General features: G+C 33.0%; 1 protein-coding gene across 1 annotated transcript in view; it reads right to left on the bottom strand.

The window, feature by feature from the left end:
* The window catches only part of LOC117793674 (protein sidekick), a 104,842-nt gene extending 95,541 nt beyond the window's left edge, over positions 1 to 9,301 (bottom strand). Inside the window, exons 1-2 of the mRNA XM_034634062.1 lie at positions 9,185 to 9,301; positions 7,906 to 8,334 (exon numbers count right to left, since the gene is read on the bottom strand). Of these exons, the coding sequence (XP_034489953.1) occupies positions 7,906 to 8,104 (199 nt within the window). The 5' untranslated portion in view covers positions 8,105 to 8,334; positions 9,185 to 9,301. The remainder of the gene's footprint in view (positions 1 to 7,905; positions 8,335 to 9,184) is intronic.
* Positions 9,302 to 14,634: the final 5,333 nt, after the last annotated feature.

The following is a 14,634-nucleotide window of genomic DNA, read 5'->3' as shown; positions in this document are numbered from 1 at the left end:
TTATTATTTTTTTACTATTTTTTTACTATTTTTTTTATTATTTTATTTTTTTTTATATTTGTATTTATATTAGTATTTATATTAAGATTTTTTCAATATATTTATTACCTACTGCAACATTTTCTCTTACTGACCCATTAAATGCGGACAAGTTGTTTGTTCTTGTTGTTGTTATTGTAATTGTTGCACGTGGCCATTGGCGTTGTGTGTATGTTTGTAAGCTCATTAACAGCTAAATAAATGCTTAACACTGGCTACGACAGCAAATACCTAAGCACCACAATAAAACAAACCTCAAAATATAGAAATATTATTTATGACTGCTCAAAATGCAACGCAGGCCGCAAGGCAACAACAACTACAATAGCAACAACTGTTGCATCGACAGCAACAATAGACTTTTGTCTATAACAAAATAGTAAAAAGAAAAAAGCAGAGTTGATTGCATTTTATTTTTTTTTTTCATTTAATTTTTATTTTTATTTTGTTTTTACTTTACTTTGTTGCAAGTGGCACAATGCTAATTGAAATGCGCGCCAAAGCGAACAAGCAAACAAATAACAACAAATCACAGCAACAATTTATTGAGTGTTGTGCCACGGAAATATGTACAAGAAGAAGGTGTGCAAGGTTCTCGGAGAGAAAACTTTAGAATACTTAAGAGGTTCGTTGGCAAGGTTAACAGTTAGTTGTACCAGAATTCCGATTTCCTAAGCAATTAAATACCAACTTCGCCATTGTTTTATTACAATATAAAAACATAAAACAACAACAACAACAACTCACCTCTTGCCTGAACTCTTTAAGCATTGCAATTTACAATTTGCTTTGTCGCAAAAAATTAAATAAAAATAGAAACTATAAAAAAAATAGCAATAATATCAGATGAGTCAAAGCAAAAAACGAAACTTTTATCAACTTACCAACTACTGTGAAAGCTTTATAAATGGACAGAAATGTTATGCTTGTTTTCCGTAATTTTTTTTTTTTTTCCAGAACAAAAAGCATCATTCTATTTAGTTACTATTTATGATAATATAATACCCCATTGGAGGAAGTTGTTTGGTTGAAGATTGCATTTAATTTTTGTCCAATTTTAAATTCAGTTTAGAAAGCTTTACATAAACAGGCTAATTAAAAATTGTTACAGGGAATAATTGAAATTGAATAGAACTCGAATTGGAATGAAATTAAATTTAAATAAGTACAAAAAAATGAGCTTGAAGTGTAAATGACTTTGAAAATCTAAGCTAACTTATTTTTCTTGGGTATACTGGTAAATTGGAAATGGAACTCGGAACAGTGGCAATGACACTAAGCAAGAGACTGACAAGTTTTCTGCCAAAAAAAAAAAAAAAATTAAAATAAAATAAAATAAAAACAGAGGGGGGACTGCAATGCGCTATGAACAATTTCATGCCACTCAATGCGATGCCATTTCAATGAGCAATGACCGGTTGTCGCCTCAAAAACCGAAACACAACTCATGCCACCACATGCCGCAGCCCCATTGAATATTGTGAAATGTAATTTGGGAGATTCGAATTGTTGACCGCCTGCTGATTTTTGCCATTGTGTGAAAGGCACTTTGCATATATATATTCCCGAAAGGAAGGAAGCAAAGGATGGAGGAGATTGTAGACTGGATAGTGTACATATATCGGATAATTGTTATTGTTATTGTTGTTATTTATGCTACTGATGCTGATGCTGATGCTGATGCTGATTTTGATATTGATGCTGATGTTGCAGCTACTGATGGTGATGCAGCATCAAAATGTTCAATGCGATTATATTGTCAATAAAAACGCATTAGAATAATGCACAAATTTTAAGAGTGCACCACATATGGCTATTTGGTGCATGGGACATGGGGCATGGGGTATTTTGCATATTGCACCGGGGGGTTCATGCTGCAGCTTTTAATATTATTGTCGCTGTTCTGTTGTTGTTGCTGTTGTTGTTGTCGTTTGTGGGTCAATCAATTTGGTACGCAATAAAACAATGCTCTCAACAATGGTTGGGATAGCAAAATTTGATTTATCTAATACGCTTCCACTCTCTCTCCCTCTCACTCACTCTTTCAATTAAATGAGGCCCCAAAATGTTTGTAAAGCGTTAAATATTTGAAATATGCTCAGGCATAATCAGAGTATACGGCATTATAAACAGAACGCAAAACCCGAAAACCCAAACCTCAATATACACACTGACACACTCTCGCACACACACACACACACACACACGTACACACACATACAGCTGCACAACAAAATGCGCTTATTGGCTTAACAGCAATGGCAGCAAGTACTTGTCCAACCGTCAATTGGCCCACAGTTTGCAAGTCACTTGCAACATAAATGTTGCTACCAATCTCCCCTCCTGTAAGCTGGCAATAAGGTGAGGGGCGTGGCAAGACGACAGACTGCAGGGCAACTTAGCTAAAAGGGGGACAATTCTCGGATTTTCTGTCAGCTGAAAAATTAAAAGTTTTCGAATCATGACGCAAACATTTTTCCATATTCATACAAAATATAAATGTGAAGCACAGTCGAATACACTACAAATAAAATGTTAAGAAAACGAAACATTTTTTTAAGATTCAAACATTTTTATAAGTTTCTGATGACTTAAAAAAAAAAATGGAAATTTAATTTTAAGTGCAAAATAATATTATAATCAAGGGTGCAAATCGGTTCCTTACTGAACCTCGTAAAACCGGTTCGGTTCGGGTATTTAAGCAGCCTGAACCGGATTTTAAACCGAACCCTTGAAATTATTTACTTTGCGAATCCGAACATAAACCAAACCGTTTTCTAAAATAAAAGGTTCGGTTCGAAATAATAACAAAGTTATTCTAATTGTTTTCTAATATTACGCAATTATTTGAGACTTCGGATTAAAATAATAATAATTATTATAATATTCATATTTAAACCTTCGAATAAATTAAAATTATCATCAAAATTTAATTTATTTAAAGAAAATTTAATTTTTTCGAAATGTAGAGAAAATTGTATAACAATAAAAATTGTTTGTATGAAATTGTATGAATATAAACCAGTTCGCGAACCGAACCGATGTCTTGCTCAATGGTTCGAACCGCCGAACCTTGATTATAATACAAGATTTTAAGTCATGTAAAGTATATAGAAATACTTTGAAATACTATATATTATAATATATTTTTACAAAAGAATATAAAGGGTAATAACAAAATATTCCTTTGCCCGTGTATTCTAGCTGTGATCGGCTTAAGAGTCTACAAATTGAAAATACCTTAAAATTGTTTTGCACAATTTGCAACATTTTGTTGCACACCGTTGTTTTTGTTGAATGTGTGTCACAAAAAAATCGCAAATTTAAGGCCTGCACCTTTTATTATTATTTATGTCTTTTTTAGCTTTGATTTGTTTTTGTGTGTGTAATCGGAGAAGTTTGTGAGAAACTGCAAGAGACGAAAATTCACATGCAACGCAAACAAAAATATGGCAAAGAAAGTGGCAAACAGCTGCACAAACAATTTGTCAATTTGTGTGTTGGGCCAGTTAACAAGAAGAAGTGAGTGAGATATAAATATATATATATATAAAGAGACAAGTGCAAATACGAAACAGGTGTCAAAATGATTGGACGTCCGATCTGAGACAGATAATTATCACATAATATGCTCAGACATAGGAAATGGGAAACCTTTTTTATTTTTATTTGCCTGCCAGCCTCATCAGCAGTTTCCACACTCACAACTCTGTGGAAATCTCCGTCAAGTACTTGGGCGAGGCCAGAGCGAAGCGTCATATTAAATATGTAAATAAATATTGCGAAATTCTTAAAGAAATCACATAAAAAAGCCCCAAAGAAATAAACAAAAATAAAATAAATAAATAAATATCGTGGTAGCAGTGTCGACGTTGCGTCGGTGTCACTCGCATTTTTAGAATTCCCAAGGTTCAACAAAACAAAAACAAAAATTTTAAATCAATGGACAACTCACATGGATAACATTTGAATGCAATTCAATAAAAAAAATTTCAATGACCTTCCCTAAATGTAAAACTTCAATTTGAAGAAACCTAAAAAGATTCGTTCCAAAAGAAACCAATTTAGCCCCAATACTAGTGTAAAAAAAATGTTATCAAGCCCTATTTGCATAAAAGACGCAAGCGACAATAATCAATTTTTACATGAGAGAGTTTTTTTTAATTATCGTGTGTCGTGTTTCGTATGCCGTCTGTCGCTTACGTTATAATTGACAGGCCAATATCTCCGTAAATATATAAAATTAAAATTTAATATATATGAACACATTTGCATAAATAAAACAAATTTCGGAAAAATGTCGTTTGCGTCATTTATGCAAATAGGGCTCAATTTGTTTATTGCTTGAATTAAATCTTAAAAGTCCGTTTTCGAAATTTAATTTAAGAACATTTCAAAATTATGGTTAAAAGATAAATTTTTTTGAAATATTGAGTAGGTCTTCCGTCCGGTTAGTTTAAATATGATCTCTAAAATAAAAATCACAAAAAATTAATAAAAATTTGTTTTTTTAAGAAATTTAACATTAAAAAATTAAATAAATTTAAGTTTGTACGTAAAGGTTTTAAAAAAATTGTAGTATAAATGTTCTTTATATAAAAAATTTAATTTATTAAGATCAAAATTTATTTTGTACTTCCATTTTTAAAATTGCCAATTTTCTATTCTCCGATCGTTTTGAGATATGGGGGATATAAAGATGATACCAGGATTTGTAAGATGGTTATTAAAAGTTTTATGATTTCAGAAGGAATTGAAGAGTGCAACAGATAGATCAAATCCGAGATATTTATATTAATCTATATTTATATTAATTATAAATAATACAATCTCAGATACTTCTTCATGTATATATATTTACTAGATATTTGGGTAAATGTATGTATGTATTTTCAGGTGTTTCAAATATATTTCGATTTGTACGTTAACATTTGTCGTTGTTAACTTTGTGTAAATGTGAAATGTGCATTTCATATTCAAATTGCGTACTTGTTCTGTTAATTAACTCGTATTCTGTATTTGGTAGTCGAAATTAGCTATTTGTTGTTTGTTATATAGTATTTAGTATTGGTCTTCCTCTGGCCCCAAATGTCAAAGTGGGAATCCATGCAGGTATATCAAATATGCACATGTGTACGTACGTTGGAGTAGCATATGGTGTGTGTGTGTGTGTGTGTGTGTGACTGTGTTCAGGCAGAGTTCATGAAAATTTCAATTGAAAGGAGTTTGTTCATAATTTTGACGGCGTTAATTTTCTAATGCTACGATTTTCATTTAGCAATTACATTTAGTAATTAGCCTGTCCGGTCTTTGTTTTTGGCAATTCGAATTTAATGAATATCTGTATTTGCTAAGTAATAAATTTTTTTTAATGCATTGAAGGTTTTAAGTATATCAATTAACTTAATATGATTAATTGAAATTTCAAAGGTTGTGATCCAAATTTTGTGCAATTAAGTGAAACAAAATGGAATGAAATGGAAAATATAATAAGAGAATATGAACCGTCTATTGGAAATAGAATAGATGTGCATCGACTAATGGATTTAAATTGAGAAGCACCTAATGGAATGGAACAGTGATGAATGAAATGAGTTCAACTAATTTACTATAATATGGAATATGTATTGATGGCACTAAATAGCATGAAATTGAAAGTTAAAATACACAATATCTTATAGCATGAAACGTTTGAAATGAAGCAAATTTTAACACTTTTAAACAAAACAAAAATGATATAAGATAGAGCATAACTGAGCTATTAAAAAAAAACTATTACTTTACAAAAAAGTCGACAAAAAAAATGTTTTATGAAAAAGCCATATATAGTATATATAGATTTACAAATGAAAAAATTTTATTTAATGAAATTAATCAGTGTTTTTTCTGCCCACATTATTTGTGACATTGATTAAAAGAGAAATTAGCAATCTATATTTAATTATAATTAATTTTCAAAACGTGCAGTTAATTGTTGAATTAAAAGCATACATTGTGATGGCCAGAATAGACAGGGCACATACACATACCAACATTTGAGGATTAAATGCCTCACAAAATCGTAATTTACTCTCATTCATGTAAGCCCCAAGATTAATTATCTATAGCCTAAGCAAACAAATTATCGTACACAAACGAATATTCCCTGTTAAATCGTTGTCATCTCTCTTTGCTTCAACTACCCTCCAGAAATGTTTCTGGCAGTGCTTAATTAGTCAGGTGTGTTGTAAATAAGCCCAAAAGTATTACACTTAAGCCTGCAAGTAATTGGACGGCCAACAATCCAGGAGACAACAAGACAACATCCGACAGAGTGCAATGTTTTATATAAAAAATATATAAAAAAAAAAACAACTGCTCTACAATTCGTACAATTTGCAGCACAATTTCAAGAGAAAGTTTTGATTTCAAACTTCTGTTGTTCAATTTAACTCTGCAATCTGTGTACAGCCTAAAATTGTAAGCTTTTTAGCTTTTAAAAATCTACCCCGAAAGTGGAAATTTTTTTTTTGTCAGCAGTTGACAAGTTTATCGATTGATTAACTCTGTTTTTTAGTCATACTCTAGTTTAACCTTTTAAAAATCTTAACAGAAAGTGAACCCGAAAGTAAGAATTTGTTACTCTATCAACAGCTAAACTATGTTTCAATTTAAATGTTATATTTTTTATCTTTATATTCATAAATTGTAGATTTTTTGCTTTTAAAAAAAAAAGTTCGCCAAGAGTTGAAATCCAGTTTTTCCTTTATAAATATAACATATTTTGTTACCATTTCTTCAATTACAGTCTGCAGTCGAAAGTCAAGGATTTCGTTTCTTAAGCTCTTTCCACAATGGGGGTATTTATTTACATATCGTACAGTCTACATTCTCGCTTTTCAAATAATAAATTTCAATTGTGATTTTAATAATACTTCATTTCCAGTTAAAAAAGTCTCACTTCGTCATATTTTCAATTTATTCATATTGCGCATTCCACTCTAAATAGAGGAAAGTGTATGCTCTAAATTTGAGTTTTTTTGATTCTTAAATTCTGTGGAAATAATCAGCGAGACAAGGTGTTGAATTTACAATTTTTCACAATCAAGTTTCAAGCAGCTGAAATCTACAGTGTATACAAAAAATTCCTATCTATTATATTTATTCAGCTTAATTATTTTTTTTTTTAATTTTGTTTAAAATTTGTAGATCTGCAATTAATATAATAATTGTACCAATTATCTTATTATGGGTGTTTTATATTTCAAGCTGTTTATTATATCGGATGCTGACTATAACCAGCAAGTATTCACGTTTAAAAACATAAAATTAAACTAAAATATGCATATTTGAAACAACATTTTTTCTAATTTCTATACTGGTTTTCTGTTTGCTTTGTGCATTTGAGTGAGTACACACTGTAGTTATAAATACACTTATGTGCATACATACATACATATGCATGTGCATTAGACACGTGTTAATCTCAAGTGTTTACGTCTGGTTCGACTTTTTGGGGTCAGTTTGTTTGCCTTAGTTTGATAATAATACCGAAATGATTTTCATCAAAAGCGCATCGAACAACTACTAAATATTGCCCAAGGCATCTACTACCAATGTAATACTACTCTTACTCCCACTACTACAACAACTACTACTACTAAATACCGTCTTGCTTTGCCTAATTCCCTGCTTAGCTTTGAACCAGCAAATTCCCACGGGCTTGTTTGTTTTGTACTTGTTTTCCAGGCATGCCGAAAATAAAACGAAATAATAATAATAAAGCAGCAGCAGCAGCAGCAGCAGCAGCAGTGACAACAACAAGAGCAACGAGAGAACGAGAATAAGTGGAAGAAATGGAGTAGGGGACAACAAGACAAAACTTACCCGCGTAACATGAGCAGCTGTCCAAGCTAAATGCGGCAAAGCCGAGCACCAACACAAGCAGCGCTGTCGACGTCTGCAGCGACGGCAGTAGCATTTTGAGCCAAGCTGTTGTTGTTATTCTTCTCTTTTCTGCTGCTGGTTTTTTGTTGACGCGCCGCAGCGACGACGACGCCAACGATCGTCGCTGCCTTTGCTTCATTTGCGCCAGTTGTTGTTGTGGCTGCGTTTGATTGCTGTTCAGCTTTTTCTTCTTCTTTCCTTTTACTTGACTTATTTGTTTTTATTTTTGTTATAATTTTTGTTGTTTCTTTATATTTGTTTATATCGTATTTTCACTTGGCAAAAGTTTGATTATTTTATATTTTCAATTTGGTTTGCCGCTTACAATATTTGTTGAACATTTTCTCTGCTGCTAACATTTTTATGTGCCTGCAATAGATAATTACAACAACATAACAGCATGAGGCGTGTGAGTAAGAGAGGCAAACACACACACACACACACACTACACTTAAGAAGAAGCAGAGGTAGAAGAAGTAGAAATAGAAGAGTAGCAAGCGAATGAAAAGTTAAACAAATGCTAACGTCATATTGATCTAGCACCACTTGCTCTTTGTGCTGTCATTCGCATAAAAACTCACTCATTCGATCACACGCTCCCACTCACGCACACGCACACCTGCCGCAGGTAGCGAGGCAAAAGAGCGAGAGCTCGCGATCAGAGAGCAAATGCACGGCAAGTCAAAGCCAGCAGCGCAGTCAGCGACAATTTAATGGGAATTCTTCTTCGTCTTCGCCTTCTTCTCGTTGTTTTGTGTGTTTCTTTTATGTTGTTGTGCTGTTGTGGCTTTTGTTGAACCCTTTTCTTTTAACTTGGCTTGTTGCAAGAACTCGTTTTTAACATGCAATTCTTTTTAAACTTCAGCAACAAACCTACACACACAAACACACACACACTGCTCGCAAACTAACACACAAGTATGTCTAGCTAAGAAAAAAAATATATATGTATATGTATATTGTTGTTTGCATAAATTGTTGTTATTTTTAATAAAATCATTTTGTTTTGTTTTCGCGTTTATTGCATATGCATTTTGCCGTCATTTTCATTTTCATACAAAAAATTCACACACACTCATACACAATCGAAAATAAACAGAAAAAAAACCAACAAAAATATTGAAAGATCATTGCGCGTTGTTGTTGTTGTTGCGGCTTCTGGCGATCGACGCGCAAGCAAAGCGAAGATACACACATAAAAACCATACAACGTTTTTACCAGCTTCGTTTTGGGTTTGCTTTCGCACGAATTACGACTACGACAACGACGGCGGCAAAATGATGACGACGACGCACACACGCGGCAATCAGTACCGTCCGGAACGCGCGCACAAAACAAACTGAAAACGTAACAAGAAGCAAAACAAAATCAGCAACGTCAAAAGTTGTTGAGTGAGTTTCGCTTAGCATGCGACTGTTAATGTTATTGCTCTGTTAACTTCGCCCAAGCCAACCACTGTTGTGCACTCGGAGAAGCTGGTAAGGGCACAGTAAACCGTCACTCAATATTAATGTTAACTCAAAATGGGCCTGTTAGAGTGCAAATGCACTGTGAAACTTTATGCGTTGAAAGAAATATAATTTTATAATTGAAAATTAATTGGAAATTTATTGAAAAATGTATAGGTAATTAATTACGCGAAAAACGATTATCAATGTTACATTGTACAATTATTTATGTTATGACAACTAAAAACATTTAGAAGTAAATTTTAGATAATTTAAAATTATTTATATATACATACATATATACATATATTTGTTATTCATATAAAAAAAAATTTAATTTTCTGGGATTTCTCAAAAAATATTGGGTTACTCTAGATGTGTTGAAGGAATTGTTACCCAATCCGATCAAACAATACTAAAATTTCGGTAAGCATCAAATAAATATGTAAATACAAAGTCATTAAATTTGTATGGACATAAAAATAAACAGTTTATTTTATATATTGACAGTGTCAATTTAAGAACAGACTTAAATGTACTTTCAATGTTAATAATTTAAAACGAATAATTCTATACGCACCACTGTGGCGCAACAGATGCTGTCAGCTCGAAGCACTCGACTCAAAATTTTACTCAAAGAAACTGCAGCTGAATGTCAAGTCAAGCATAAATGTCAAATTGAGCACAAAATGGCGGTTAGGTTTAAAAAAATTTGATAACTGTTACTGTAAATGGGGAATGCTTGTTGCGAGTGGAAATTAAATTTAATTTAAAAAAATTTAAATATAGATGTAGAAGTTTTGTGCATACACTTAGACACATACATGAGTGTGAATGTATTTGGGTATGTAAATACACACATACATAAATGTAATTTAATTGCATTTGCAAATTCAGCTTGAAGAACAGAAAAAAGCGATTTTCACACAAGCACAAAAACACACACATACATATGCAAATGCAACATAAAATATTATATGAGTGTTTATTTTTATGTGTGTGTGTGTGTGTGGGTATTCATTTCAAAATGCACTTTAAAATTACTAGTGACTTTTTGTGTATGTGTGTGCCCGCGGGTCACCCGGCTAAAGGTCAGGTCAACTTCGTCGCCTGCCAATTAAAACTTTTTATGCGCTGCGGCAGCTTTGTGTGTGTGTGTCTGTGTGTGTGTGTGACTCGCTTCAAGTAACTTTATTAATGCGATTTCAGTTAATTAACAACAACAATTACACAAACGCACTCCGCGCTTAAAATAATCAACAAAAGTGAGCAAAAGTCAGAGAGTGAGAAAGAGAGCGGGGGAGTGAAAAGTAGGGAGAGCGACGATGGAAGTTTATATTTATTTTTTATATCAAAGAGCTCAAAAATGCTTTTTAAATTACCTTTGCTTTTATCACACACACACATTACACACACTCACACACTTATAATCACATACACTTATGCCAAGTATAAATAAAGCCGTAAATTACAACATATATTCGCGAATTCGTTGAAGAACCGTTAACTAACGCTTGAGTTCGCACTCAATGCTCAAACGCCATCTATCTCTCTCTCTCTCAGCACACTCGAATTGCGGACAGCGGTCGTCTCCCCACCTCAACCCACCACACAACACGTTCCCACGCATTTTGCTTTGTTTTGAGTACGTTTTTTGTCCTCGCGCAACAAGTTGGCAGCGATTCTGTGTGTCTGTGTGTGTGTGTGTTTGTGTGTGGTGTTTGTCTCTCTCTCTCTGTCTGTGTCTGTGGTTGAGTCTGTGTCTGTGCTTAGGCAAAGCAAATCAAAAATGCATACATATGTATATACTCGCATACATACATGAAAGTTAACACAAAAAAGTATTGCCTACCTTTGGGAGCTGTGCAAAATAAACGAGTTGCACCCCAAAGTCGAAAATGACACGTGATCTGACAGAGTGTTTGTGTGTGTGATATGGTAAGGAGCTGAGGAGTGAAAGGCGTAGTCCCCCGTCAACGCAACTACTTACTTCTAAGAACCCCTTTCTTAATCTGCACGAACTTTGGGAAATTTCATTAACTTTCGGCAATTAGATCAATGACACGCGCTGAAAACGTTTGACAGACAAATTAGACAAAATTATGGTAATAGTCGAGTTTTCAAAATCTTAAAGCTACTATGTAATGAAATTATTTGTTCTTCAATACATATGTAACCCAAGTTTACTAACTAAAAGCCTTTTATAAAGACGATTAAACTTAAACTTAAACAATTAAAATTTTAGTAAGTGAAGTTAGCTCAAAAATATTGTGTTGATTGTATTTTATTTTTTGATAGTAAATTCTTTTATACAAAGTACATTCTCAACACAGATATTAAAAAAATGTATAGCATCATTTTGTTAAATTAAATTTTATTTTCTAATATAAATTTGCTGCACAAATTTGAAATGTAAATTCATTATAAAGTTTATTAAATTTATTTATGATTTTACATTTTAGTACAAATTTTATTTTTTCATTTTTAATGAATTTTTATATTTATCATTATTATTTACGTAATGCTTAAGATTTTTGTAAAATTAAATTTAATACGTGCAGTAAAGATGTTTCTTAATTACTGTATTTATTACATTGCTTAAATTTTGCAATATACATATGTTATAATTAAATTCATGAATAAAATCATAACAAGTCCAACATTTAAATAGCGAAATGTTGACGGATTGCGACAATTTGTTGTCGAATATGTTGGACATGTTTATTCCAAGTAATGCAATGGACCACACAAGACCATGTTGGCAATGTTAACCAAGAGTCACCGGTAGAGATGCAATCAGAAAGCGGTAAGTAAGAGTACTAACTACATTTCACTAATGGAAAATGTGCTGTGCATTGTGCTAGCCACGAACCAGAAGCCAAGAGTCGGGATCAATTGAAAGGGGAACAGGACCAGAAGAGCAGAGGAGAGGGGAGTAGAGAAGAGACAGACAGGCTGTTGGTGGTCAGTTGGTTGCCTGGTTTCAATCTGGTTATTTCCACATGGCCACGTCACACACAACACTGCTGTGAAATTGATTTGAAATGTGCTTTAAAAATTATGCTTAACACGGGCAGCAACAGCAACAAGGATAACGCAGTTATTGATACGACTCCCATTTGAATATGTGGCACGTTTGTATGTATGTACATACGAGTAAGGTGCAACACTCCCCACATCCACTCCCAATGTGAAATCTGCAACATGACGCTTATTGCCTGTTGACACAAATCAGGCAGAATATGCGGCAACACAACTCTATGGAAAGTAGCATAATTCCGACTAAAATTCTAAATCCAAGCTCCTCAACTCATTTAGTTTAAAAGATATGCATATTTGTATAATCTTATAAAAGCATGTTCAGTGATCGCTCGCTAATTGCAACGTAACAAATTCCAATTCTTGTAGAGCAGGTATAACCTTTGCTTTAAAAGCCCATTAAAGCTTTAACTCTGATTGAACTAAACCGTTTTTATATTTCCACATTTTAAACATTTGTCAACAGTTTTGCTCTGCTTTGCAAGCACATTAAAGGTTAGGTTTCCTTCACTATACAACTGTTTGCACAATTAAGCTTTAAAAGCCCATGAAAGCTTCGTTCACATAAAGTATACACATTAGGGTGCATCGATTTTTTCGAAAAAAAAAAAAAAAATGATACCCCATATATATGTTTTTATCACGAAACTATAGTTCTAAAATCAATTCCTAGTCCCCGTTTTTTGAGTTGAAAAATTTTGCGTGTTTAGTCCCTGCAAGGACGAAAATTATGTTTTATGGACAATTTGATACCAATGAGTTTTGATACCAATCTTGCCAGGATCGGACTAAAAATACTAAAGATATGGTAATAATTCATGGTAAAACAAGGGGGCTCCGCCCGTAAATTACGAATATGGCGTACCATTTGTGAATTTTTTTGGCCCATACAAATCGATGCACTCTAATACACATATTTGCCAACTGTGCTTTATACAGTAAGTGTCTTTAATCGTAGTCTCTTCAAGTTTTTTAAAATTTTGTGTAAACTTTATTTTTTTAATCAAAAACTTTAAAATTTTGAAATTAAAGCAACTGAAAACTCCTAGTTACACCAATTACAATGTTTAAGCTATCATAAAACTAGATTTAAAATGTTCTTTGCATTATTTGTGGTTTTTAGACACATTCAATAATTTAATTAATGCAAGAAAGCCGGCCTAAAGCTTTCAGCAAAACTATACACATCATATACAGAGCAATTCACTTCAATTTATTGCTTTAATCAGCTTTTAAAACACCTAAAAGCTCAACTGATTGGTATTTCTTTGTTTTCTTCAGTTTGATTTTTGAGTTAGATCTCAAACGTTCTTTACCAAATTTGTAGCTGTTATACATTCTTAAATTTTTTCTTCAGCTGCTTTGAAAGCTTATTATATTGCAATTACAAACAGCTAAAAGTTTTTACCCAAAATTTCTGAATCATGCAAAAAGAGCATTACAATAAAATTTGTTGCATTGAAAGCAGTGGAAAGCTCAGTTAGATGATAAATCTTTCATCAAGTTGTTTTTAGTGTCAGTTTAAGCTTTTAAGTAAAGCTTTAACTGAAATTATTTTGATAAAAGTCGTAGTCAAAAAAAATGCCAAGGTTGCTTTGCTTCAAAGGTTAGAGTATGACTGCCAATAGAAGTGAAACTTGCAACAGAGACACACACACGCTCACACACACACACAGAAAACATGGCAAACAGAGCTCATCGGAAAATGGCAGCTGTCAAATTTATTTGCGCGTGAAAATGCAATGGCTGTCTGTCTGACTGTTTCCCCGTCTGTCCAATGTGTATTCTCCATGTGTGCGTTGTGTTGCAAGTGCAACAAGTGCCCAGACAGTTATCGACAGCTATCGAAGTCCGAGAGAAAGGACATAGATGCCAGTCGGCAACTGAATGTGTTCAAATTTTTATTGTCAGTGATGAAAATCAGATGCAACCCACTTTGCCACTCTGCCACTCTGCCACTTTGCCACACGCCACACTTGGCAAACAAACACTGACCCTTTTTAAAGTCCGACATCTGCACACTGGGAAATTTAGCAGATTTTGTGGAAGCAAAAAAGGGAAATTTTAAACAAAATGCAAGCAGTATTAGATTTCAATTTAAAGAGATGAAAGCTATAGCTAAAATGCTCGACATCTAAACCAAAATTATAGAGTATAAGTCGGTCCACTATATCATATAGC

The sequence above is a fragment of the Drosophila innubila genome, chromosome X (genome assembly GCF_004354385.1).
Source record: "Drosophila innubila isolate TH190305 chromosome X, UK_Dinn_1.0, whole genome shotgun sequence".
NCBI classification, from domain to species: Eukaryota; Metazoa; Arthropoda; class Insecta; order Diptera; family Drosophilidae; genus Drosophila; species Drosophila innubila.
Note: the sequence above shows the minus strand (reverse complement) of the source record. Positions and strands in the feature narration are given on the sequence as shown.